The following is a 23,145-nucleotide window of genomic DNA, read 5'->3' on the forward strand; positions in this document are numbered from 1 at the left end:
GTGGGCTGCGCCGGAGGGGTCCATGGATGCACGCACCCTGAAGGTGGATGCCGCACCTGGAACCGGGACCCCGCGAAGATTTTTTAGCACATGACACCTGTCACAGATATACTCTCCCCCAGCATGCCCAGCGAGGGAAAAACTCCTAATTGGCTGCTGGGGAAAACTTGCTCTGCCAGAACCCCACTGACGCCAACTGCTGGCCAGGGGTGTTTACGCATCCCTGGAGCACAGACTGACCCAGTGGACATTTCTGGAATGACAGAAGTCCCAATTTAGCAAATTGTGAATGGGAGCAAAATAACTCTCCCATTCCCACTAACTTTAGCGTAGTGCCCATACTGAAAGTAAGGGGGCGCTACAGTTGAACTAAAGTCAACTATAGAAAACTTGCATGAAATGTCTCTTTTGCAATAAAATAACTTACCCACCTGTTCACAGTGTTCTGTATAATGTACACTGATCGGCGCACACACAGTTTATATTTCCGGCACAGTGCCTATGTGCCAGGATGACTTATCAACTGTGCATGTGAGGAGTTGCGTCAACCTGTGCCGACCAACCAAGTGGCTGAGGACTGGCACCCTAAAGAAGATGGGACAATATGCCAGAGCCAGTGAGGGACCTCGCAGACGTTGAATAGTTGGCTAGAAGGTGAGTATTGTAGACTATAGTTCCACTATCCACTATCGCTGAGAGGCTGAGCCTGGTGGCGGTCCAGGCATGTGGGCAGATCCCAACTCCACTGTCGCTCTCTTGCCTGAGCATGGACTGGCTCTGTGACGTCAGCTGAAAATGGGTCACAGAAGTGCAGAACGAACTGGATCCATAGGAGAAGTACAGCCAAACAAGCTTTGGCTGTTCCTCTCCTTTAAACAAAAAGAAAGGTGATAACACAGAGCCACTGAAAGCTCCATCTTGTGGTTAATCTACAATCTTCAAACTGTAACCACAAAAAGTATAAATAGTCCTCACTGGAAAGACTTTCAACTTTTCTTTTAAAGGGACACTACAGAACTTTCCTGTCACAAAAGTGATGTAATATTCCAAAATGGGGACACAGACTGCAATATAAAACCTGACCACAGTTCTGCCCCCTACTCCCTGCATCCAAAAGATTTTGGGCCAAAGGCCACTCCCTTCTATCTACCTACAATTTTCTAATGCATACTCCACTGAACTTAGGCTGGGTTCACACTACGGTTTTCCTGTCCGTCAGCCGCATACGATTTCAGTATTGAAAACGTACGGGCCCGGACGGGAAAACGTAGAGATAGACAATGCATTGCAAATCGTATGCACTCGGATGCATCCGGGTGCGTACGATTTGCTGGCAAAACGTTTTTTAAACGTACGCAAAACCGTGTTCAACCACGGTTTTGCGGTCGTTTTTAAAACAGTATGGCAACCGCATACGTTTTCCTTTAACATTAATGTTAATGGAAAACGCACATATGTGCGGTGCCATACGTTCCCGTCCGTTTCAGCCGCATACGTTTTTTCATATAAATCGTATGCGGCTGACGGACGGGAAAACCGTAGTGTGAACCCAGCCTTACTCAGTTGGCTCATATCAGAAATGGGTGATAGACATGCCAGATGTTGCAGCAGACATAGGGTCTACTACAGGCCACAAAGATTAACGAATATATATTTGCTAACCCCTTCTGCCAGAGATGTCAAACCTCAGTGGGCACATTTCTACAAATGGTCTGGACTTGCCCGCTCCTACGCCCATAGTGGGAAGCTATTGTTGAGACTTTTTTTTAGAATGTGTTATGTGTGTGACCTACACCTGGGGCTGAGTCTTAAAATATTTTTATTAGGTGGTACTGACAATTTGGAGGTGTGTAGATATGTAAAGTTATACATTTTTACGTCTCTGTCTATGCTGGGAGATAAAAACGTTTAACCTGGAAAATGGAAATCACCCTCCTCACCCACTGTACCAGCCTGGCGATCCTCCATCAACACTGTACTGCTACTTTATAAATTAACGTATGAGAATAGGAGTTACCCCCAAAAAATGTATTTGAAATGCACGGATTAAGTTGCTTTTCTGAACAAACCCAAACACATTTACGTAGGCTTATTGAATTTGACGAAATTGTCTCAAATATTTCCTGATTTTTATATTTTAGAAACAGTTTAGTTGTTGCTAACAGTTGGAGTACGCTTACTCTTTTGCTACTGCATACTCTTAGAAAATCCATCTTGTAACCAGATCCTCTCCACCTAAGGTTTCATGCACACTAGAAAGCTAAAAACTGCTTAACCTCCCTGGCAGTAAACCCGTGCGTGACTCGGGGTTGATTTTTTATGCTAGGATCGGTAACCCCGAGTCACGCTCGGGGTGGACGTGCAGAGTGTGCAGAGGCGCGGCCTACCTTTCGCTGGATCCACAGGCAAGTTACTTACCTTGTCCCTGGATCCAGCGATGCCACCCCGCTGTGTGAGCGAGCGGGACCTCCTCGCTCGATTCACAGTCTCCCCGTGTGCCGCCGATCTCCGTTCCCTGCGACGTTACGACGCACGGGAGCGGAGATCGGCGCCAAATTCAAAAAAGTAAACAAACACTTTACATACAGTATACTGTAATCTTATAGATTACAGTACTGTATGTAAAAAATACACACCCCCCTTGTCCCTAGTGGTCTGCCCAGTGCCCTGCATGTACTTTTATAAAAATAAAAAATGTAATTTCTGCCTAAAAACTGTAGATTGTCCAAAAGTGTCCCTTTATGTCAAAAATGGTTTTAGATCAGCTAGAAAACAGCGATAATAAATTATAATTACTTGCAGAATTGTGCGATAGCGATTTGTGGGGAAATTCGTCATAAAAAAAAAAATAATGACAGCGACAATTCTGCAACTGAGCAAATTTCAGTGATTTTGAGTTGATTACATTATTGAATAATTTTTATTATAATTATATTATTACTTGTTATAATTATTTATAATTATTTATTATATTATAATTTATAATTTTGTTTTAAAAAAAAAATCATACCCGGGATGCCTACAAGACTCTTGCTTGGTCAGATTTAAGTGAGTTATTTCTAAAAATTACAGGCCTACAGTATAAAACGCCAAATTTCCTTGCAAAATAATTGTACCGCTTTTGGTACGTAATTCCAGACAGAATCATACCGCCAGGGAGGTTAAAAAACGCTGGCCAAAAAATGCTAATGATTTAGCATTTTTTGCTGGCGTTTAGCACAGTGTGTAAGCTACATTTAGTAGCATTAAGGAGCGAGGCCAGCGGCGTCCTTAACAACCAATGAATAGCTGATATTAGTGGGAAAAAACTGTGTTTTGCCCCCACCCCAATCCATACCAGGACCTTCAGGTGTGGTATGGATTTTAAGGGGTGACTTATCGGAATCTGTAAGCCCTCTTTACTTTAACAAGGGGGCCGCCAGATAATGCCCCCCATGTAAATGAGTACCACTACTCATTCAACAAAAAAAGTGTCAAAAAGTGAATAAAAAAAACACACACACACACACACACACACACAGTCCTTTATTAGAAAAAAAAGTCTCCGGTGTAGATCCATCTTCAATCACAATGAACCCTGACTGCCGACCAGAAAAAAAACCTGAAAAAGCTCCGTACCTGAAGAAGGCTCCCGAGGTTTGACAGCTCCGCTGCCTCCCGCTGCTATATAAACTAGGGGGCAGGGCCATCGAGTGACACCACTGGGTGACCCTGCCCGCTTGTGACGTCAGTGACCCAGCATGTGCACCTCCCAATCACGTAGCCAGGATTGTGAGGAAGAGTCCCTTGTCCTGCTTTGGCAGCCAATCCCAGACGACGTCAACATATGACGAAACGCATAGGTGTGGCCTGCGTCCTGACGTCATCACGCTCTTCGGAACAGACTGACACAGGAGAGGGAACGAGAGGGGACACCGAGACCCGCTGTGCACACCGCATGTGTTACATTCGATTGGGCATACATTGCATCAACTTTCTTGTAAGTGCATTACCATTATTACATTAAAACCTGTGTTGCAGTCTACACTATGTTTGTTTTTCTGTTTCTTACCTGAGATCTCCATCAGCGCTTGAGTGAACCAGCTTCAGCCATAGAGTCTAATTGGGAGACTTTAAAAACCCTGTGCTTGGTCTGACCGCCAGTTTGTGGTCTTAGTATCTGGTAAGCAGACTACATCTCTCTCACTCTGGTGCACACTTGGTGGAAGGAGGTCTAATCCCTCTTATTACATCACCTACTATAAGAAGATATTGGATTAATTTCTTATTTCTTATCACACGTGGGACTGTTTTTTGGACAATTTATACTTCTTTTGTGCCTATGTCACAATCTTTGGACTTTTCATTCATTTGGCTACTCGCAGAGTGTCACTCACTTATTATGTTTTTAATAATGATTCACTATTTATATTAATTACGTTAAGTTTGTGTTTTTTTATTCTAATTTTCACTTTATATTTATTCAATATTTTTTTATTTTTGGTATCATTACCAAATTTTCACCACGAAAAATCACAATTGTCTATGCCTGAGACAATTTGTCCCATATGTTATCCTTACCAACCTGTTACAATAATTGTATGAATTGAAAGATAAATTTAACAATAAAAAAAGTTTTGACCAAAAAAAAATGCCCAAAACATCAGCTATAAAAACTCCTAGTGTGCAGTCACTGCACTCCCAGGCCCAGATTCTCGTAGACGCGCCTATCTATAGGCGGGCGTAGCGTATCTCAGATACACTACGCCGCTACTTAGTGAGGCAGGTCCCGTATTCACAAAGAACTTGCGCCCAAAGTTACGGCAGCGTAGTGTAACTGTGCCGGCGTAAGCCCGCGTAATTCAAAGTAGGCTGGTGTGGCCGTGTTTTATGGTAATGAATAGTGACCCGACGTGATTGACGCTTTTAACGAACGGCGCATGCGCCGTCCGTGAACGTATCCCAGTGCGCATGCTCAAAATTACGCCGCAAATAGTCAATGCTTTTGACGTGAACGTAACTTACGTCCCCATTCACGGACGACTTACGCAAACAAAGTAAAATACGACGCTGTTCAAACGTTTCCGACGTCCATACCTAACATGACTTACCCCTGCTTTATGAGGGGTAACTTAACGCCGGCGTATGTCTTACGTAAACAACGTATCTTGATACGCCGGGCGCGCGTACGTTCGTGAATCTGCGTATCTAGCTAATTTGCATATTCAACATGGAAATCTACGGAAGCGCCACCTAGCGGCCAGCGTAAATATGCAACTAAGATACGACGGCATAAGAGACTTACGCCGCTCGTATCTAAGCTGAATTTATGCGTAATTGATTCTAAGAATCAGGCGCATAGATACGACGGCTCTCATTCGGACTTACGACAGCGTACGCGGCGATACCCCGTCGTAAGTCCTTTGAGAATTTGGGCCCCAGTGTGCAGGGGGCTATTTTGTTTCCTTAAAACCAGTTGGAACATACTAAGAACTGTGCAACTAATAAACAGTTTCTTGAGCATTTAAATCTTGAACTGCATGTCACTGGAGAAACAGCCATTGAACAGGATTATCTCACCCACGTCTTGATTTTGGAATGTTGGCAGGTACAGAATTGTGTACAATTGTGTACAATTACAACCAGTCTTTTGATCATCTTTCCATCAGTAGACCTACCTCACCACCTTGGTGCCATTCCGGATTACTTGCATATCCACCATGCAGCCACCGTTAACATATGCAGCTAGGTTCAGTTCTGAGAATTCGGCCTGAAATGTAATAAAAAATAGTCAGACATTCCGAGAGGTAAAAGAGCCTTTCTTATAGTGATCTTTGACACTTTGACATCAGTTGGCTGAAAAGGGAGATTACATATTCTCATGCAGTATTCATTATTTATCTAACTCATTTTTTTTACCTTAAAGTGGATGTAAACCGCCACATATACCCAGTGAAGTGAACAGCCTCAGATGATACACAGAGATTAAACAAATCTTCCTATATATCTTTTACATGTGTATCTGTTGTCTTCATCTGTATATATCCTTTAGAAAGTGTTCTTCGTGTTACAGATTTTCTCTTCCTGTTCACCACTGGGAGTGAATTATTGGCATACAGCCAAGACAGCTGATTGGAGGAAAGGCACACACCCCCACTCCACATTGGCAAAGGAATAAAGGAATGTTCAGAGCTCTACTGTGAGACTAAAGCTGTGTGCTAATCTATTTATAGCAACCTAACCCGACACACACAGGCTGCCATCTCTGAGAACTTGTCAAAAATTATTAGGCTGATAGCAGAGGGATCGAGCAGGAGAAAGCTACGGGACATAGTGCTTTGAAAAGAGATCAGAAAACACTGCAGATATACAGTATGTCACCAGCTCAAATTTCATGAATCGGGTTTACATCCACTTTAACCGCTTCCCTCCCACCCCATTGCGGATTGATGTTCGCAATGTGGCTCTGTTATCCTTACTGGGCATCAATATGTCCAGCAGGATAAGCCGAGATAGCGTGATAGCGTGCCTGTGGGGGTGCGCAGCACGGCGATCGGTGGTGCTGTGTGCTCACCACAGCTGCCAATCAGTACCCATCAGCTGCCAGTCAGTGCCCACCAAAGTGACATTCAGTGCCCAACAAAGTGCCAATCAGTACCCATCAGTAACACCAGTCACTGCCCTTCATAGATGCCAATCAGTGCCCATGAGTAATGACCGTCAGTACCTCATTATCAGTGCTGCCCATCAGTGCCAATCAGTGCCGCTTGTCAGTGCCCATGAGTCCTGTCTATCAGTGCCAATGAGTGCTGCCTATCAGTGCCCATCAGTGCTGCCTATAAGTCCCCATCAGTGCCACCTATCAGTGCCCATCAGTGCTGCATATCAGTGTCGCCTATCAGTGCCCATCAATTCTACATACTAGTGCCTCCTCATCAGTGCCACCTTATCAATGCCAACTAATCAGTGCCCATCAGTGCCGCCTCATTAGTGCCTGTCAGCACAGCCTCATCAGTTCCCATCAGTGAAGTAGAAAACACAATTTTATAACAGCAACAACGAAAAAAAATGTTTTAGTTTGTTTAGCAAAAAATTAAAACCCCAAATACCACCAAAAGAAAAAGCTCTATTTGTGGAAAAAAAATTATAAAATTGTAGTTTGAGTACAGTGTTGCATGACCGCGCAATTGTTATTCAGAGTGTCACAGCGCTGAAAGCTGAAAATTGGCCTGGTCAGGAAGGGGGGAAGTGCCCTGTATTGAAGTGGTTAAAAGTGGATAAAAATCTAAGAAAATATACAAAATAATATTTCATTTTATAGGTCATCAGTTACACTAGAGGTGAACAAAGGTTGGATTGGAACCTTGCCTGCCTGTCTACAACATATCTGCACCCTAGTTCTTCTAAACCCAAAGCAGATCTTACAAAAAGAAAAGACCATTTTTAGAAGACTGAATAATAACATGTCTGTTGCTGACCAGCTCCAGCTGTATGATGTCCACAGGAAAGCTGTGCGATTAACCTGCTCAGAGAGTTTCCTGTCCAGCACTATATTTAGCAGAATCAGATTTTTGTTCTTCCTGTTCCAGAAGTTTCTACAGAGATCCGTCACCCTTGGCGCTACACCACTCAATGTGACAAGACAATCACTCTAAACGGCTCAGCTTGATGAAAGGCAAAGGCCGGCCGTACATGGCATAGAGCAGTTTCCACTTTGATCTGATTACAGAAGGGCGATGACTTTGGATTGCCCAAGTTAAAGAGAACCAACCTAAAAACAACATTTACTTGTCCACACTAATGCCGCGTACACACGATCGGACATTCCGACAACAAAACCGTGGATCTTTTTCCGACGGAAGTTGGCTCAAACTTGTCTTGCATACTCACGGTCACACAAATGTTGTCGGAAATTCCGAACGTCAAGAACGCGGTGACGTACAACGCGTACGATGAGCCGAGAAAAATTAAGTTTAATAAGCAGTGCAGCTTTTCTGCTTGATTCCGAGCATGCGTGGATTTTTGTGCGTCGGAATTAGCTACATGCGATCGGAATTTCCGACAAGAACTTTTGTTGTCGGAAAAATTTAGAACCAGCTCTCAAACATTTGTTGTCAGAAATTCCGACAGCAAATGTCCAATAAAGCATACACACGGTTGGATTTTACGACAACAAACTCAAATTTTTTTAAAACATAAAATACTGTTTTACACAGATAAGTAGACAGATAAGGCTTAAATGTGCCCTTTAATTGTTGCCAAGGCTAAATTCATGTCTACGCCGGACAGAAGAAAGGAAAGAATTCTCCCAATCATGTAATTGCGAGGATGCTACCTTCTGGCTTCACACCAAGCAATGTAGGCCTTCCAAACCCTGTGATAGATCCTCCTGGTGATTGTCTTTCTGAAACTCACCAGCATAGATATCACAGGTCTTGAGATGCTAGCCATTCCGTCAAATTTAATGAGCGCAAACTAGGGTGGAATATAGGACCCTGTGACAGTAGATCAGGCGGACCGGGGTTCGTCTACCGCCAATCTCAGTATCTCTGGGTACCAGGCCCACCCGAATGATGGACGTCATCTCTTCTCGAATCCTGCGTAAGAGATGTGGCAGAAGAGGAATTGGGAGGAATGCATAAATTAGGGAGAACTGGGTCCAGGGAACTACCAGAGCATCCACCCCGATCACAAGGGGGATCTCTCACTCTGGATACACACACTGCTGTATCTTGTTGTTGAACGTTGATCCCAACAAATCTACATCCGGCGTCCCCCATCGTCTGTAAAATTTCCAGAAATACCTTGGGTGCAGAGACCATTTTCCTGGGTGCATTTGTTGGGGGCTGAAATAGTCCACCCTTCAGTTCTCCACCCCCAGAATGTGGACCGCAGACAGTAATGACACATGCTTTTCTGCCCACGACAGTACATGACTGATTTCTCCTGAGCTAAACGGCTGGTTGACATAAGCCACAGCCGTGGCATTGCCAGTTTGCACCCTTAATCTGTATATCCAAAAGTTTAGAGCCAGGCATATTGCCCATAGTTCTAGAACATTGATGGACAGCCTCTGTTCCACCAGAGACCATTTCCCATTGACTGTAGAGCTATACAGGACATTATAAAGAGAGGCTTATCAGAAGATTTAACAATAGCACCTTGCAAAGTGCTCATGAAATGCAAGTGCTGTATTGAAGCAAAAGCCACACGTGCTTCCCTTCCACAGGCGTCTCAAAGAAAAAACACTCACCCCCTGCAGCTCATACACAGTGATGTATGCAGTCCAATGAAAACTCCCATGTCAGGCGGGAACAGATATCTACTGACTTTCATTGATCATTATTCCAGGTACACAACTACTTATCTGATGAAACACAAGAAACTTCAAGAGGTTCCATGTCTAGCAACAAATTCCAATGCAAACCAGGATTAAGAGTCGGTTCACACAGGGGCAACACTACTTCCAGCACAACTTGGACACGACTTGAGTATGAATCATAAGGCAACTTAGGCCTCATGCACACGAGAAGCAAATGCAAACTCATCTAAACACAAGTTTTCAAACGCAAAAACCGGCGTTTAAAACGCCCGTTTTTGCCGCGAATTTCGCGGCGTTTTACCGCGTTTTACCGCGTTTGCGTTTATAAGCATTTGGTTAAGAAACATCATAAGACCCTCCCTAAGCTCAAAAAACAATATTATTTAACCATTTCAGCTATTTTGTGAGACCAGAGCAGCTGAGAGAGCAGCAGTGTACGTGTATTTAGCGTGTCACTTGCCACGTCACCTGGCCACGTCACCTGCCACGTCACCTGGCCACATCACCTGCCACGTCACCTGGCCACGTCACCTGCCACAAGTTGTGGATTGTCCACTGGCCACGTCACCTGCCACATCAACTGGCCACGTCACCTGCCAAGTTGTGAATTGTCCACTTGCCACATCACCTGGCCACGCCACCTGCCACAAGTTGTGGATTGTCCACTGGCCACGTCACCTGGCTATGTCACCTGCCACGTCACCTGGCCACGTCACCTGGCCACGTCACCTGCCACAAGTTGTGGATTGTCCACTGGCCACGCCACCTGCCACGTCAACTGGCCACATCACCTGCCACAAGTTGTGGATTGTCCACTGGCCACGTCACCTGCCACATCAACTGGCCACGTCACCTGCCAAGTTGTGAATTGTCCACTTGCCACATCACCTGGCCACGCCACCTGCCACAAGTTGTGGATTGTCCACTGGCCACGTAACCTGGCTATGTCACCTGCCACGTCACCTGGCCATGTCACCTGCCACAAGTTGTGGATTGTCCACTGGCCACGCCACCTGCCACGTCAACTGGCCACGTCACCTGCCACAAGTTGTGGATTGTCCACTGGCCACGTCACCTGCCACATCAACTGGCCACGTCACCTGCCAAGTTGTGAATTGTCCACTTGCCACGTCACCTGGCCACGCCACCTGCCACAAATTGTGGATTGTCCACTGGCCACGTCACCTGGCTATGTCACCTGCCACGTCACCTGGCCACGTCACCTGCCATAAGTTGTGGATTGTCCACTGGCCACGCCACCTGCCACGTCACCTGCCATGTCACCTGGCCACGTCACCTGCCACAAGTTGTGGATTGTCCACTTGCCATGTCACCTGGCCACGTCACCTGCCACGTCACCTGGCCACATCACCTGCCACGTCATCTGGCCACGTCACCTGCCACAAGTTGTGGATTGGCCACTGGCCACATCACCTGCCACATCAACTGGCCACGTCACCTGCCAAGTTGTGAATTGTCCACTTGCCACGTCACCTGGCCACGCCACCTGCCACAAATTGTGGATTGTCCACTGGCCACGTCACCTGGCTATGTCACCTGCCACGTCACCTGGCCACGTCACCTGCCATAAGTTGTGGATTGTCCACTGGCCACGCCACCTGCCACGTCACCTGCCATGTCACCTGGCCACGTCACCTGCCACAAGTTGTGGATTGTCCACTTGCCATGTCACCTGGCCACGTCACCTGCCACGTCACCTGGCCACATCACCTGCCACGTCACCTGGCCACGTCACCTGCCACAAGTTGTGGATTGGCCACTGGCCACATCACCTGCCACATCAACTGGCCACGTCACCTGCCAAGTTGTGAATTGTCCACTTGCCACGTCACCTGGCCACGCCACCTGCCACAAGCTGTGGATTGTCCACTGGCCACATCACCTGGCTGTCACCTGCCACGTCACCTGGCCACGTCACCTGGCCACGTCACCTGCCACAAGTTGTGGATTGTCCACTGGCCACGTCACCTGCCACGTCAACTGGCCACGTCACCTGCCACAAGTTGTGGATTGTCCACTGGCCACGTCACCTGGCCACGTCACCTGCCATGTCACCTGGCCACGTCACCTGCCACGTCACCTGGCCACGTCACCTGCCACAAGTTGTGGATTGTCCACTGGCCACGCCACCTGCCACGTCACCTGCCATGTCACCTGGCCACGTCACCTGCCACAAGTTGTGGATTGTCCACTTGCCATGTCACCTGGCCACGTCACCTGCCACGTCACCTGGCCACATCACCTGCCAAGTTGTGAATTGTCCACTTGCCACGTCACCTGGCCACGCCACCTGCCACAAGCTGTGGATTGTCCACTGGCCACGTCACCTGGCTATGTCACCTGCCACGTCACTTGGCCACGTCACCTGGCCACGTCACCTGCCACAAGTTGTGGATTGTCCACTGGCCACGTCACCTGCCACGTCAACTGGCCACGTCACCTGCCACAAGTTGTGGATTGTCCACTGGCCACGTCACCTGGCCACGTCACCTGCCATGTCACCTGGCCACGTCACCTGGCCACGTCACCTGCCACAAGTTGTGGATTGTCCACTGGCCACGTCACCTGGCCACGTCACCTGCCATGTCACCTGGCCACATCACCTGCCACGTCACCTGGCCACATCACCTGCCACAAGTTGTGGATTGTCCACTGGCCACGTCACCTGCCACATCAACTGGCCACGTCACCTGCCAAGTTGTGAATTGTCCACTTGCCACGTCATCTGCCACATCACCTGGCCACGTCACCTGCCTCAAGTTGTGTATTGTCCACTTGCCACGTCATCTGCCATGTCACCTGGCCACCCCACCTGCCACAAGTTGTGGATTGTCCACTGGCCACGTCACCTGGCCACGTCACCTGCCGCAAGTTGAGGATTGTCCACTTGCCATGTCACCTAGCCACGTCACCTGCCACATCACCTGGCCACAAGTTGTGGATTGTCCACTGGCCACGTCACCTGCCACGTCAACTGGCCACGTCACCTGCCACAAGTTGTGGATTGTCCACTGGCCACGTCACCTGCCATGTCACCTGGCCACGTCACCTGCCACAAGTTGTGGATTGTCCACTGGCCACGTCCCCTGGCCACGTCACCTGCCGCAAGTTGAGGATTGTCCACTTGCCATGTCACCTAGCCACGTCACCTGCCACATCACCTGGCCACAAGTTGTGGATTGTCCACTGGCCACGTCACCTGCCACGTCAACTGGCCACGTCACCTGCCACAAGTTGTGGATTGTCCACTGGCCACGTCACCTGCCATGTCACCTGGCCACGTCACCTGCCACAAGTTGTGGATTGTCCACTTGCCATGTCACCTGCCACGTCACCTGGCCACGTCACCTGGCCACGTCACCTGCCACAAGTTGTGGATTGTCCACTGGCCACATCACCTGCCACATCAACTGGCCACGTCACCTGCCAAGTTGTGAATTGTCCACTTGCCACGTCATCTGCCACGTCACCTGGCCACGTCACCTGCCACAAGTTGTGGATTGTCCACTGGCCACGTCACCTGCCACATCAACTGGCCACGTCACCTGCCACAAGTTGTGGATTGTCCACTTGCCACGTCATCTGCCACGTCACCTGGCCACGTCACCTGCCACAAGTTGTGGATTGTCCACTGGCCACGTCACCTGCCACATCAACTGGCCACGTCACCTGCCACAAGTTGTGGATTGTCCACTTGCCACGTCACCTGACCACGACACCTGCCACAAGTTGTGGATTGTCCACTTGCCACGTCACCTGCCACAAGTGGATTATGCACTTGCCAAATCACCTGGCCACATCACCTGCCACAAGTTGTGGATTGTCCACTGGCTACGTCACCTAGCCACGCCACCTGCCACGTCAACTGGCCACGTCACCTGCCACAAGTTGTGGATTGTCCACTGGCCACGTCACCTGGCCACGTCACCTGCCGCAAGTTGTGGATTGTCCACTTGCCATGTCACCTGGCCACGTCACCTGGCCACGTCACCTGCCACATCACCTGGCCACGTCACCTGCCACAAGTTGTGGATTGTCCACTGGCCACGTGACCTGACCACGTCACCTGCCACATCACCTGGCCACGTCACCTACCACAAGTTGTGGGTTGTCCACTTGCCACGTCACCTGGCCATGTCACCTGCCACAAGTTGTGGATTGTCCACTGGCCACGTCACCTGCCACAAGTTGTGGATTGTCCACAATGCAATACAAGCAATTACATTTTTTATGTTTTTTTTATGGTTTTTCATCATTTGCCATCATTTTTGAGATTTCTAATGTAAAAAAATAGGTCACCTTTAAAAATGCCTATAGACGAAATCGCGGCAAAACGCCGGTACCCGCGATTTGCCGCGATTTGCCGCGATTTGCGTCTAAAACGCGAAAGCTGAATGCTTCTGAACCCAAAATTTTGGGTTTGGAAAAACGGCCCTAAACCCAACTGCTTTGAAACGCCAAAAAACGTGATTGTGTGTATGGACACATAGGATAACATTAAATGTGTTCAGGGGCAGTTGAAAAAAATGCCCAAATGCCTCTGAACTCGAGTTTAGCAGCGTCTCGTGTGCATGGGGCCTTACAAGGCAACTTCAAGTCGCCTCTAGGACAGGAGGCTTTCCAGTGGCCAATCAAATAATAATCAGCTCTGTGGGAGGGAGGGGTTTGCCTGAGAAATGTATGTTATCTTCCTGGAAAGTAGCTTCAGTTAAGACAGTGATCAGACTTCTGAGGCGACTTCCATTGAAATCTATGGGTACAAGTTGCCTACAAGTCGGATTGAAGTAGTACAGGAACCTTTTCTGAAATCGGAGCGACTTCAGTAGTGTACATTAAGACGGCTTCATTCACTTCCATTGATTTTCTCAACTGCGCGACTTGGGACGACTTGGGGAGACTTTTATATTTCATTTTATATTTAAATAAACCTTTTATACTATTAAGTTTATTGTATTTTATCAGTACCGAGATAGTCCCCTCAAACCAACTGAGTGGGCAACTTTGGGTTTAGCTTCAGCTACTATTCCCTTGCCCCCACTCTCCCCCTTTTTCTTCTTCCATTAAGGGATAATGGAGGCCACTGTGCTTATTGGGACCTTCAATGCTGCAGAAACTTGTCTGTACCCTTACCCAGATCAGTGCCTCAATACAATCCTGCCTCGGAGGTCTGTAGACAATTAATTGAACTTCGTGAATTTGTTTATGATGTCACATGCACTGTTAACTGTGGGACCTTATATACACAGGTGTGTGACTTTCCAAATCATGTCCAATAAACGGAATATACCAAAGGTGGACTCCAATCAAGTTGTAGAAACATCAATTTTGAGTGTTATGGCAAAGACTGTGAATACTTATGTACATGTGATTTTTTTTTTGGTTTTGTTTTTAATAAGTTTGCAAAGATTTCTTCAAACAAACTTCTTTAACGTTGTCATTATGGGGTATTGTTTGTAAAATTTTGAGGAAAATAATGAATTTAATCCATTTTGGAATAAGGCTGTAACATACAAAATGTGGAAAAAATTAAGCGCTGTGAATACTTTCCAGATGCACGGTATATGTAAAGTGTTGTATAAATTGATGGTACTATATAAGTACCTGTAATAAATAAATGTTACACAATGCTTTAGGAAGGCATCTACTATTGCTTACATTTAAAATAAAATCACCCTTGTAGCTTAGCCCTTACAGAGCAAGAGAACCTGTATTTCCATTGGCTAAAGCAGTGTTCTATGTAGCTTCAGGCATTCATACAACAGTGACCCCTAGTTGTTAGAATACTGTAAAAATTACAGAAGGGAATTCAGCTTTGCCTATAATACAATCCATATCTATGCAGAAGATACACAAGAAAAAAGTCTCCTCTGCCATCAGAGAGTGTTTTTGTATTACTTTGCAGGAATTCTTCACTGTGAAAACTATTCTGATGAATTTTATCTGGATTTACGTTCCGATCACGCCTTGTATCATTTGGCCCGCAGTTGCGCCGTCTCTCCTAGAGCCTTGCTGATGACCCAGAACATCAAACTCTAAACAACTCCATGAACATGCCTGCTGATAGCCTAGGCTGTGATAACTTCACACAGGGCTCTTCCAAAGGCTCTGATAACACTGGTATATTCCCATAGGCTTAAAGGGGATTTCTAAGTTTTAAAGCTGAACCCCAGCCCTCCCAGTCTTGCACAGTTTTACAGTCTCCTTGTGTTAAAATGTTTTGCTCTGATTGCACTGCATACTGTGAGCTTCTCACAATCTGCTATAATGGAAGGAACAAATCAGATAGAGACCCCCTTAATTCCCTGAAGGACTACAAGACATCTAGCACTTTCCTCCCCAGAATGATTGTCCCAGTCCCACCCATTCTATTAACTGAATTTCAGTTCTTTCAATTATGGAGGCTCATCATCAAATGTGGGTGTTATCTCTGCAGGCAAATATAGCTTAGCCAGGGATGCCCACTTCTCAAGACTAACACCTACAGGGCTTTTTTTTCTCAGAGAATACCGGTATGTGTAGGAACTCTCCCTTTCCGAGGCACCCCTTTTCTCCGCCCCTACCCACCCCAGAGCATCGTTCCTTGGTTCCATCTCCTACCTACAAACCAGTACTGCCCCCTTTAGATAATACAGGACCAATTAATTTGTATGGAATTTGATAACAAGAAAAGCAACAAAATAGTTCCCTTGCAACCAGCAACAATAGATCCCCCTAACAACAATAGACAACCCGCAACAAAATTTCACCCCAAGCAACGATAAAATCCCAGGAGCACTACCAGATCTCCCAACAGCCAGCAGCAATAGACTCTCTGGGAGCCAGCAACAATATATCCATCCTGTGACAGAACCAGTCCCACACTCCACTTCAGTGGTTCCATCAGTATACTGCTTCCTCCCATCTGAACATACAGTAGATATCAGATATTATAGCCGCCTATTGCAACCAAGAACTAGGCATGACCTGTTTGGCTGCTAAACTGGAACTCTCTTTATTGAACAAACTTACACAGAATATACATACCAAAGGAGGACACCCCCCCCCATCCTGTTAATATTACCATAACAATGCAACCTGTACACAGGAATATACTGTAATTAAAACAACCGACATATACTATAAACATTACATTAATTAGCCAGCTGGATGACTCAGAGGTCTCATTCCAGGTCAGACTTGCCAGCTTCGAGCTCACAAGGTACGATACACATTATTACATTACATTCATAGGTGTGCGCATTAGGGTGACACAAAGCCGTGACACATTGTGGGTGTGGCTAAATGGCATTTACAATGGGAGAGGTTTAAAGGGGCGTGATTAAAAAAAAAAAAGCCTCCCTGTGGCCATAAAATATGCTTTTGGTCTTCCCTCCCCCAGAAGGGTGCTTTCACACTGATGAGGTGCTTTTTTCTGGGATTCAGCCTGGATTGGCGAGCCACTGGGATTTAATTCAAATCTCAGTATGGTCTTGCCCAATCCAAGGCAGTTGGGAGGTAAGCGCATGGGTTGATTAGGGCGTGCCCAGTCACACCCAACACACCCTGTGCACACGCCTATGGGCAGACTCGATGGACCAGTTGGACTTTTTATTTCTTCTGAGATTTAACTCAGACCTCATTATGGCCCGCCTAATCCAAGGCAGTTGGGAGGCAAGCGTATGGGTTGATTAGGGTGTGTCCATGCACACCCTGTGCGAACGCCAATGATTACATTACATTATTACATATAGAGTATAAACACATCCCTCAATCGTTGTCTAGCAGACAAGAGGTGTGTTAATTAGCACAATTAGCCAAACAAACAGTGATTTCACCCCTCCTTAGCCTACCCAGGAGACCCAGGGCTTTCCAGATCTCATTAACCAGTTTTCTTTTCACATACATCTGTCAATGGAGTGCCATGATGGCAGAGACTATCATGGCCTCCTTAATAATACCCTTTTGCATTACATAAGAGAACATCTTCCTAAATGCTTGTAGCTCCCTCAAAATGCCAGGGCACAGTAGGTAGGCAAGAGGCTAGCATTCAGTCCCCTCCAAAAGCCTCTGTCTTGGGTGAGTCTGTCACATTCCCTGCAACAAACCCCCCCCCCTAGTAACAATAGACTACCGACAGCAACAACAGATCTCCCAACAGCCACTCTCAATAGACTCTCTGGCAGCCAGCAACAATAGATCCCTCCCTCAACAGTAATTCTCTTCCAGCAACAAATGGCCCCCCAGCAATATAAGACCCAACCCCATTAACAATAGGTCCATCACCAGGAACAATAGACCTTCTAAGCAACAATAGACTCCCCTGTAAAAATAGATCCCCTCCAGTTAGAATAGATTCCGCAGCAGAAAGCATCAGTAGACCCTGCAACACAACCCAGCATCCGTTGGCATTACATACAGCCAGTCCTGGAGGTGCCGAAACAGCGTTCCCTGCGTTCCTGCTGAAAAAAACCCTGAACATCCACTCATCTAAAGATTTTGATAACTCCTCCCCAGAGCCAGCCCTCTGCTTGCATCACTGTTAATGGCTCTTGATGGGAATACTGCGGCAGGGTGCTGTGATGTTTTCAGGAAGGTATTTACAACACCCTGCCAGCCCCTCCCACCAGCCCTGGTCTGCCTGCATTGCAAAGGGATGCACAGAGACCTAAGTGATGACATCAATGGGTCTAAAATAAAGTATTTAATGAAAATGGAAAGGTTTTATTTAAACCTTTCATTAGCATGTTGATGAGGATAGGGAAGAGGAGCCAAGGAAGGCCAATATAAGCAGATTAGACTTCAGCTTTAAAATATCTTATTCATTGTTTTATTTTATGTGCATTTCTGGTAGGAATAGCTTATTATGCACCTGAGAATAATAACAACCAAGCATGTTATTTAATTGGCAACCACTAAGAACTATAACATCTATCATAGAAATTGGCAAGCACTAAAATAACTAAAAATACTAGCCTTGGGGGCCTGCATTGGGGGTGTTTAGGAATGTATCTCCTGTGCCATAAGCATGTGTTTCCAGGTCCTGAACTATCTATACCCGGAGGAGAAAGGAGAAAGATGCAGAATCGGATTGTAGGATAAGACAAGCCATAGATGGTACAAAACTTCCAACTTTTGAACTTTAGAATGACGCACACTTAAGGAAGGGACTAGCGGAAGGGACGAGCGACGCCTGAGTACAAAACAAAAACAGTGCAGGAGTAAGGGGCATGTAACGTACAGTCAAAATTCTCCCCCACCCCATCCTGCAAGAAATACTTTCCTCCACCCTTTCAGCAAAAAATTACCTCCCCCCCAAAAAAAATCCAAGACTCCGCCCCCGATACAAATCTATTCAAATCCTCCCACGCAAATCCCCCCCCCCACCCTGTTCCACCTAGCACAAAGCCTTCTCCCCCCAGTACCCCTCTCAGAATAAATCCTCTTCCACCCCCCCAAATGCTTTGTCCCAGCACAGCCCCCCATTCTAGTACAAGTCCTCTCCCACTCAATTGCCTCTCTACAAATCCCCCAGCACAAAAACGTGTTAACTTAATACCCCAAACGTAGGTAGCAAACACAGGAGGGTTTATTTACTAAAGAAAAATAGACTGTGCACATTGAAAAGTGCAGCTGCACTGTACAAGGGCATTTGCTTCAGAGATTAGTAAATGAGCAGAAGTTCTTCTGACTTCCATCATCCAATCATGTGCAAGCAAATATGCTTTTCTCTTTTATTTTCCTTGCACGTGATTGTGTATTCTTTGTAAAACAGTGGTTCTCAATTCCTGTCATCAGGACCCACTAACAGGCCATATTTTAAGTATTACCTTGGGGAGATGCAGACTAGAATACTGCAATCACAGAGTGGCAAATTATATCACCTGTGATATGTAGCGCCTGGTCACTTTCCAAAACCGGTGCTATGTTAAATTTAGAGGGGGTCAGAGAGTTATTCAACTCTGACCATGTTGATTTGTGTAAGATTGGGCCTCTGTCTCAGCTTTGGCTGTGCTGTGGTCCATTCTGTTGTTTCTGGGGTGCTGATCTCACCCCGGGTCGGCAGGTGGTAGCAGTGGAGTCAAGGATTGGGTGCTCTTGCCCAGCAGCCTATCAGGAGGGTTTGGCCTCGCTGTGCATGCTGGGAGAGAGTATTTATGAGGCATACACTATTTTCTTGGGTCTCCTCTCCTCGTGTAGCCACTTCACGCCGCCCCTGCGAATGGCCTTCCGGGCCGTGGTTGCGCGTGCAACGCAAGGATCCTGACTTCGGGGACCACGTTTGCCCGGAGGAATTGATCTGCCGCTTGGGGACTCAGTAATCGACTAGGTCCCACCTAAGAAGGTCCTGGGCCGTCCGTCCAGTTGGAGGAGGCCATACAGTTGAGAGTCTGCCTGAGGAGTACCAAGAGAGGCTGGTGTTCCGATAGGGGCCTGACTATCCATTGGGGACCAAGGGAACCGAACACTGAAAGGCTGGATGTTGGCCGCCTGTCAGTCGGTACCCTAATTCAAAACTACCTGAAGTGGATCCAGGTGCCAAGTCTGATAAGGAGGATTATCTTCGCTGTTCATTTACCAGGAGGGTCTGTGGCAGAGACTTTTTCCTAAGGTTCGAGTGACATTCTGGCTGCCAGGCTGGTGAGAGAGGCCTGTCCAAGTGCACTATACCCACTCAGGCTGGAGTGGTGAAAGAGACATTGCGTGTGGGAGCAGGACAGTTTCAGTATTTCTGACATCTGGATCTGCTATCTTCATTTCTTCTAAACCTCTACTCTTCACCAAAGTTTTTATTGTTTTTACCCGGCTGAGTAATAAAGAGCACAAAAAAAAGACCTGTCGTGGACATTCAGTTACTACATCTTTCATCAATCAGAGAAACACAAGGTAACATGCCACCCAAAACAAACCAGCAGCTCCTTCGGGGGTAGTGCTACAGATATATTTCAGTTATCTTGCAAGCCTAGCCTGTTAGTGGGTCCTGAGGACAGGAGTTGAGGACCACTGATGTAAAAGGAAGCCTTACCTTATCCACTAAGCTCTAGAGCAGGGGTCTCAAACTCAAATTACCTGAGGGCCACAAGACAAGTTTTCATATGCCATGAGGGGCCGCATGCAAACTTTCAAACTTCAAAAACAACAGTACTGGTGTCAGCGAACACATTAATAACCCCCCAGCACTGGTGTCAGCGAGCGCATTATTACCACCAGCACTGGTGTAAGTCAGGGTTTGACAAATTTGCTTGGAATCTCCGAGCCAGCTAAAAAAGTTAGCAGCCAGAAAACGCACCCTGTCCCGACGAGCTTGCGCGCAGAAGCGAACACATACGTGAGCAGCGCCCGCATATGTAAACGGTGTTCAAACCACACATGTGAGGTATCGCCGCGTTTGGTAGAGTGAGAGCAATAATTCTAGCTCCTCTGTAACTTAAAACATGCAACCTGTAGATTTTTTAAAACGTCGCCTATGAAGATTTTACAGGGTAAAAAAGTTTGTCGGCATTCCACAAGCGGACACAATTTTGAAGCGTGACATGTTGGGTATGAATTTACTCGGCGTAACATTATCTTTCATAATATTTAAAAAAAATGGGGATAACTTTACTGTTGTCTTATTTTTTAATTAAAAAAAGTGTAATTTTTTCCCAAAAAAGTGCGCTTGTAAGACCGCTGCGCAAATACGGCGAAACAGAAAGTATTGCAACGATCGCTATTTTATTCTCTAGGTTGTTAGGATAAAAAATATATATAATGTTTGGGGGTTCTAATTAGAGGGAAGAAGATGGCAGTGAAAATAGTGTAAAATGACATTAGAATTGCTGTTTAACTTGTAATGCTTAACTTGTAATACCAACGGCCACCACCAGATGGCGCCAGCTCACATCTGGTGGTAATAACTTGTAATACCAACGGCTCACCACCAGATGGGGCCAGCTCAAAAAAAAAAAAAAAAAAAATTTTTTTTTTTTTTTTGCTCCCCTCACTTCCACCCTGCCTGGGGGCCATTTATAACTGGTCCGCGGGCCGCAAATGGCCCGCGGGCCGGTACTTTGAGACCACTGCTCTAGAGCAACTGCTATTTGCCTTTAGTAAATCAAGCCCACAGTGTTTGTCTGCACTGGATCGCATGGTACAGTAATACTATGTGATCCAATTGCTGTGCCGTTTTTTAAGTAGCGCATGCACTACTTCTGGTGCGGTCTGGCGCAATTTCAGCTCATTCAAATGAATGGGCTAAAATTGCAATGCACTTGTACCGCATGTGAATTGCACAAGAACGCACAGCGCATCATAGTGTGAACCAGCCCTGAGTCCTGGAGTCCAGTGCCGGAACAAATACCAGCACTTGGCTCCACTAACTTGCCTGGCAGGCAGGGGGGCACTAGCTTGGGCACCTGTGGCAAATTCATATCCAATCCAACGCCCCTTCTAGTACAAGTCCTCCCCTCCTTTAGTGCCCCCTAGTACATATCCCTCTCCCCACCAATTCTCATTCCAAGTATAGTTCTTTGTTGCCTGCCCCCTCCCCCACCACACTTACCACTGTATCCCCTTTCCCTGCAAAACCTAATGTAAGGCTCTGTTCACATATGCAATTTGAACTGGGTGGCCACGCCTCTTAGCTATATAAGAACTGTCAGACAGCAAAGAGGGCAGACATTGGGAGCCAGCGACGGGTGTAGAGTTTTCTTTTTTGGTCATGAACCTGGTATGGATTAGGGAGATGTTTTTTTTTATTGTTGGCAATGTTTTTTTTACATTCAGCTGTCAGCTGATGGGTCACCCGTTGTTAAGGACGTCGCTCCCTATCAATCAGCTATTGCAGTGTAGAGTTCAGAGCAGTATCCCTCCTACTGCCTCCTCCCACTGTCTGTATACAGGAAGACATGAGACCTGGGGAGGAGGAGGCGTGTTCAGCGGCTCTGCACTGTGAAAGGCAGCCAGCGAGAGATGCCAGTTGCCATATAGAGCCATGCATGTGGCTTTCGAAAAACCTAGACACCCTGTACACGCTGTAGGCAGATGCAATTGGTGCCCACGCTAGTGTGTCCCCGCTGGGGAGGTCACTGAAGCCAAGTGCCAGAGCTTGTTCCGGCACTGGGCTCAGCTCCAGATCTCAGTCTTAATTTACCTCGACTACAGGCCTTCAATCAAATCCCATGATGTTCCTGGCGAATCCAGGACAGTTGGGGGGTATGGATGGTGCAAATTTTTTTCCTGCAACCATGGGTTACAGGAAAGAAATTTGCACGATTCCCCCATCAATACAGACAGTACTGACAGGGAAAACCTCCTGCTGAGACATTGTCATTCTCCCGGCGGGGAGATTCTGCTAATGACGATTGCAAGTAAATCCAGCAGGCTGGTTGTACTCATGTTAATCAATTGATCAACTTTGTACATTTGAGCCTGCCTATACACCAGTGGCGGCAGGTGCTCCATTTTGGGGGATGGCAAACAAACCACCAGCCACCCCCCCCGGTTGGTCAGTCGGTCCCCCCACCAAACCCCATCGCCCTTGTCGCTCCCTTGTCTGTCCGCCCATCAGCCCCACACTTACCGCTGAAGTGAAGGACACGGCCATATCCAGGGGGAAATGATGCCATGGAATGCGGAACACATGTTACGCCCTGGACTAAGTAGAAGGGTCAGGTTTGCCTGCCAGAACGAGCTGATCATTAAGGGAAGCCAACTAGAAAGCGGGACCAGAGACCAGGGGAGCCGAGCCACAGTTTTAAGCACGCCTGGATGACGTGCAGCACCAAGATGGATGGGAGGAAGGAGAATGGAAGCCTGTGCTTCTACTCTTGGCCAATTGGGTCTCAGGACCCACTTCCTGATTAGCC

At 46.9% G+C, this 23,145-nt stretch overlaps 1 protein-coding gene across 1 annotated transcript in view; it reads right to left on the reverse strand.

The window, feature by feature from the left end:
• The window catches only part of SYN3 (synapsin III), a 534,306-nt gene that overhangs the window by 367,286 nt on the left and 143,875 nt on the right, over positions 1–23,145 (reverse strand). Inside the window, exon 4 of the mRNA XM_040345656.1 lies at positions 5,658–5,749. Coding sequence (XP_040201590.1) covers positions 5,658–5,749 — 92 coding nt within the window. The remainder of the gene's footprint in view (positions 1–5,657; positions 5,750–23,145) is intronic.

Source organism: Rana temporaria, chromosome 3 (genome assembly GCF_905171775.1).
Source record: "Rana temporaria chromosome 3, aRanTem1.1, whole genome shotgun sequence".
NCBI classification, from domain to species: Eukaryota; Metazoa; Chordata; class Amphibia; order Anura; family Ranidae; genus Rana; species Rana temporaria.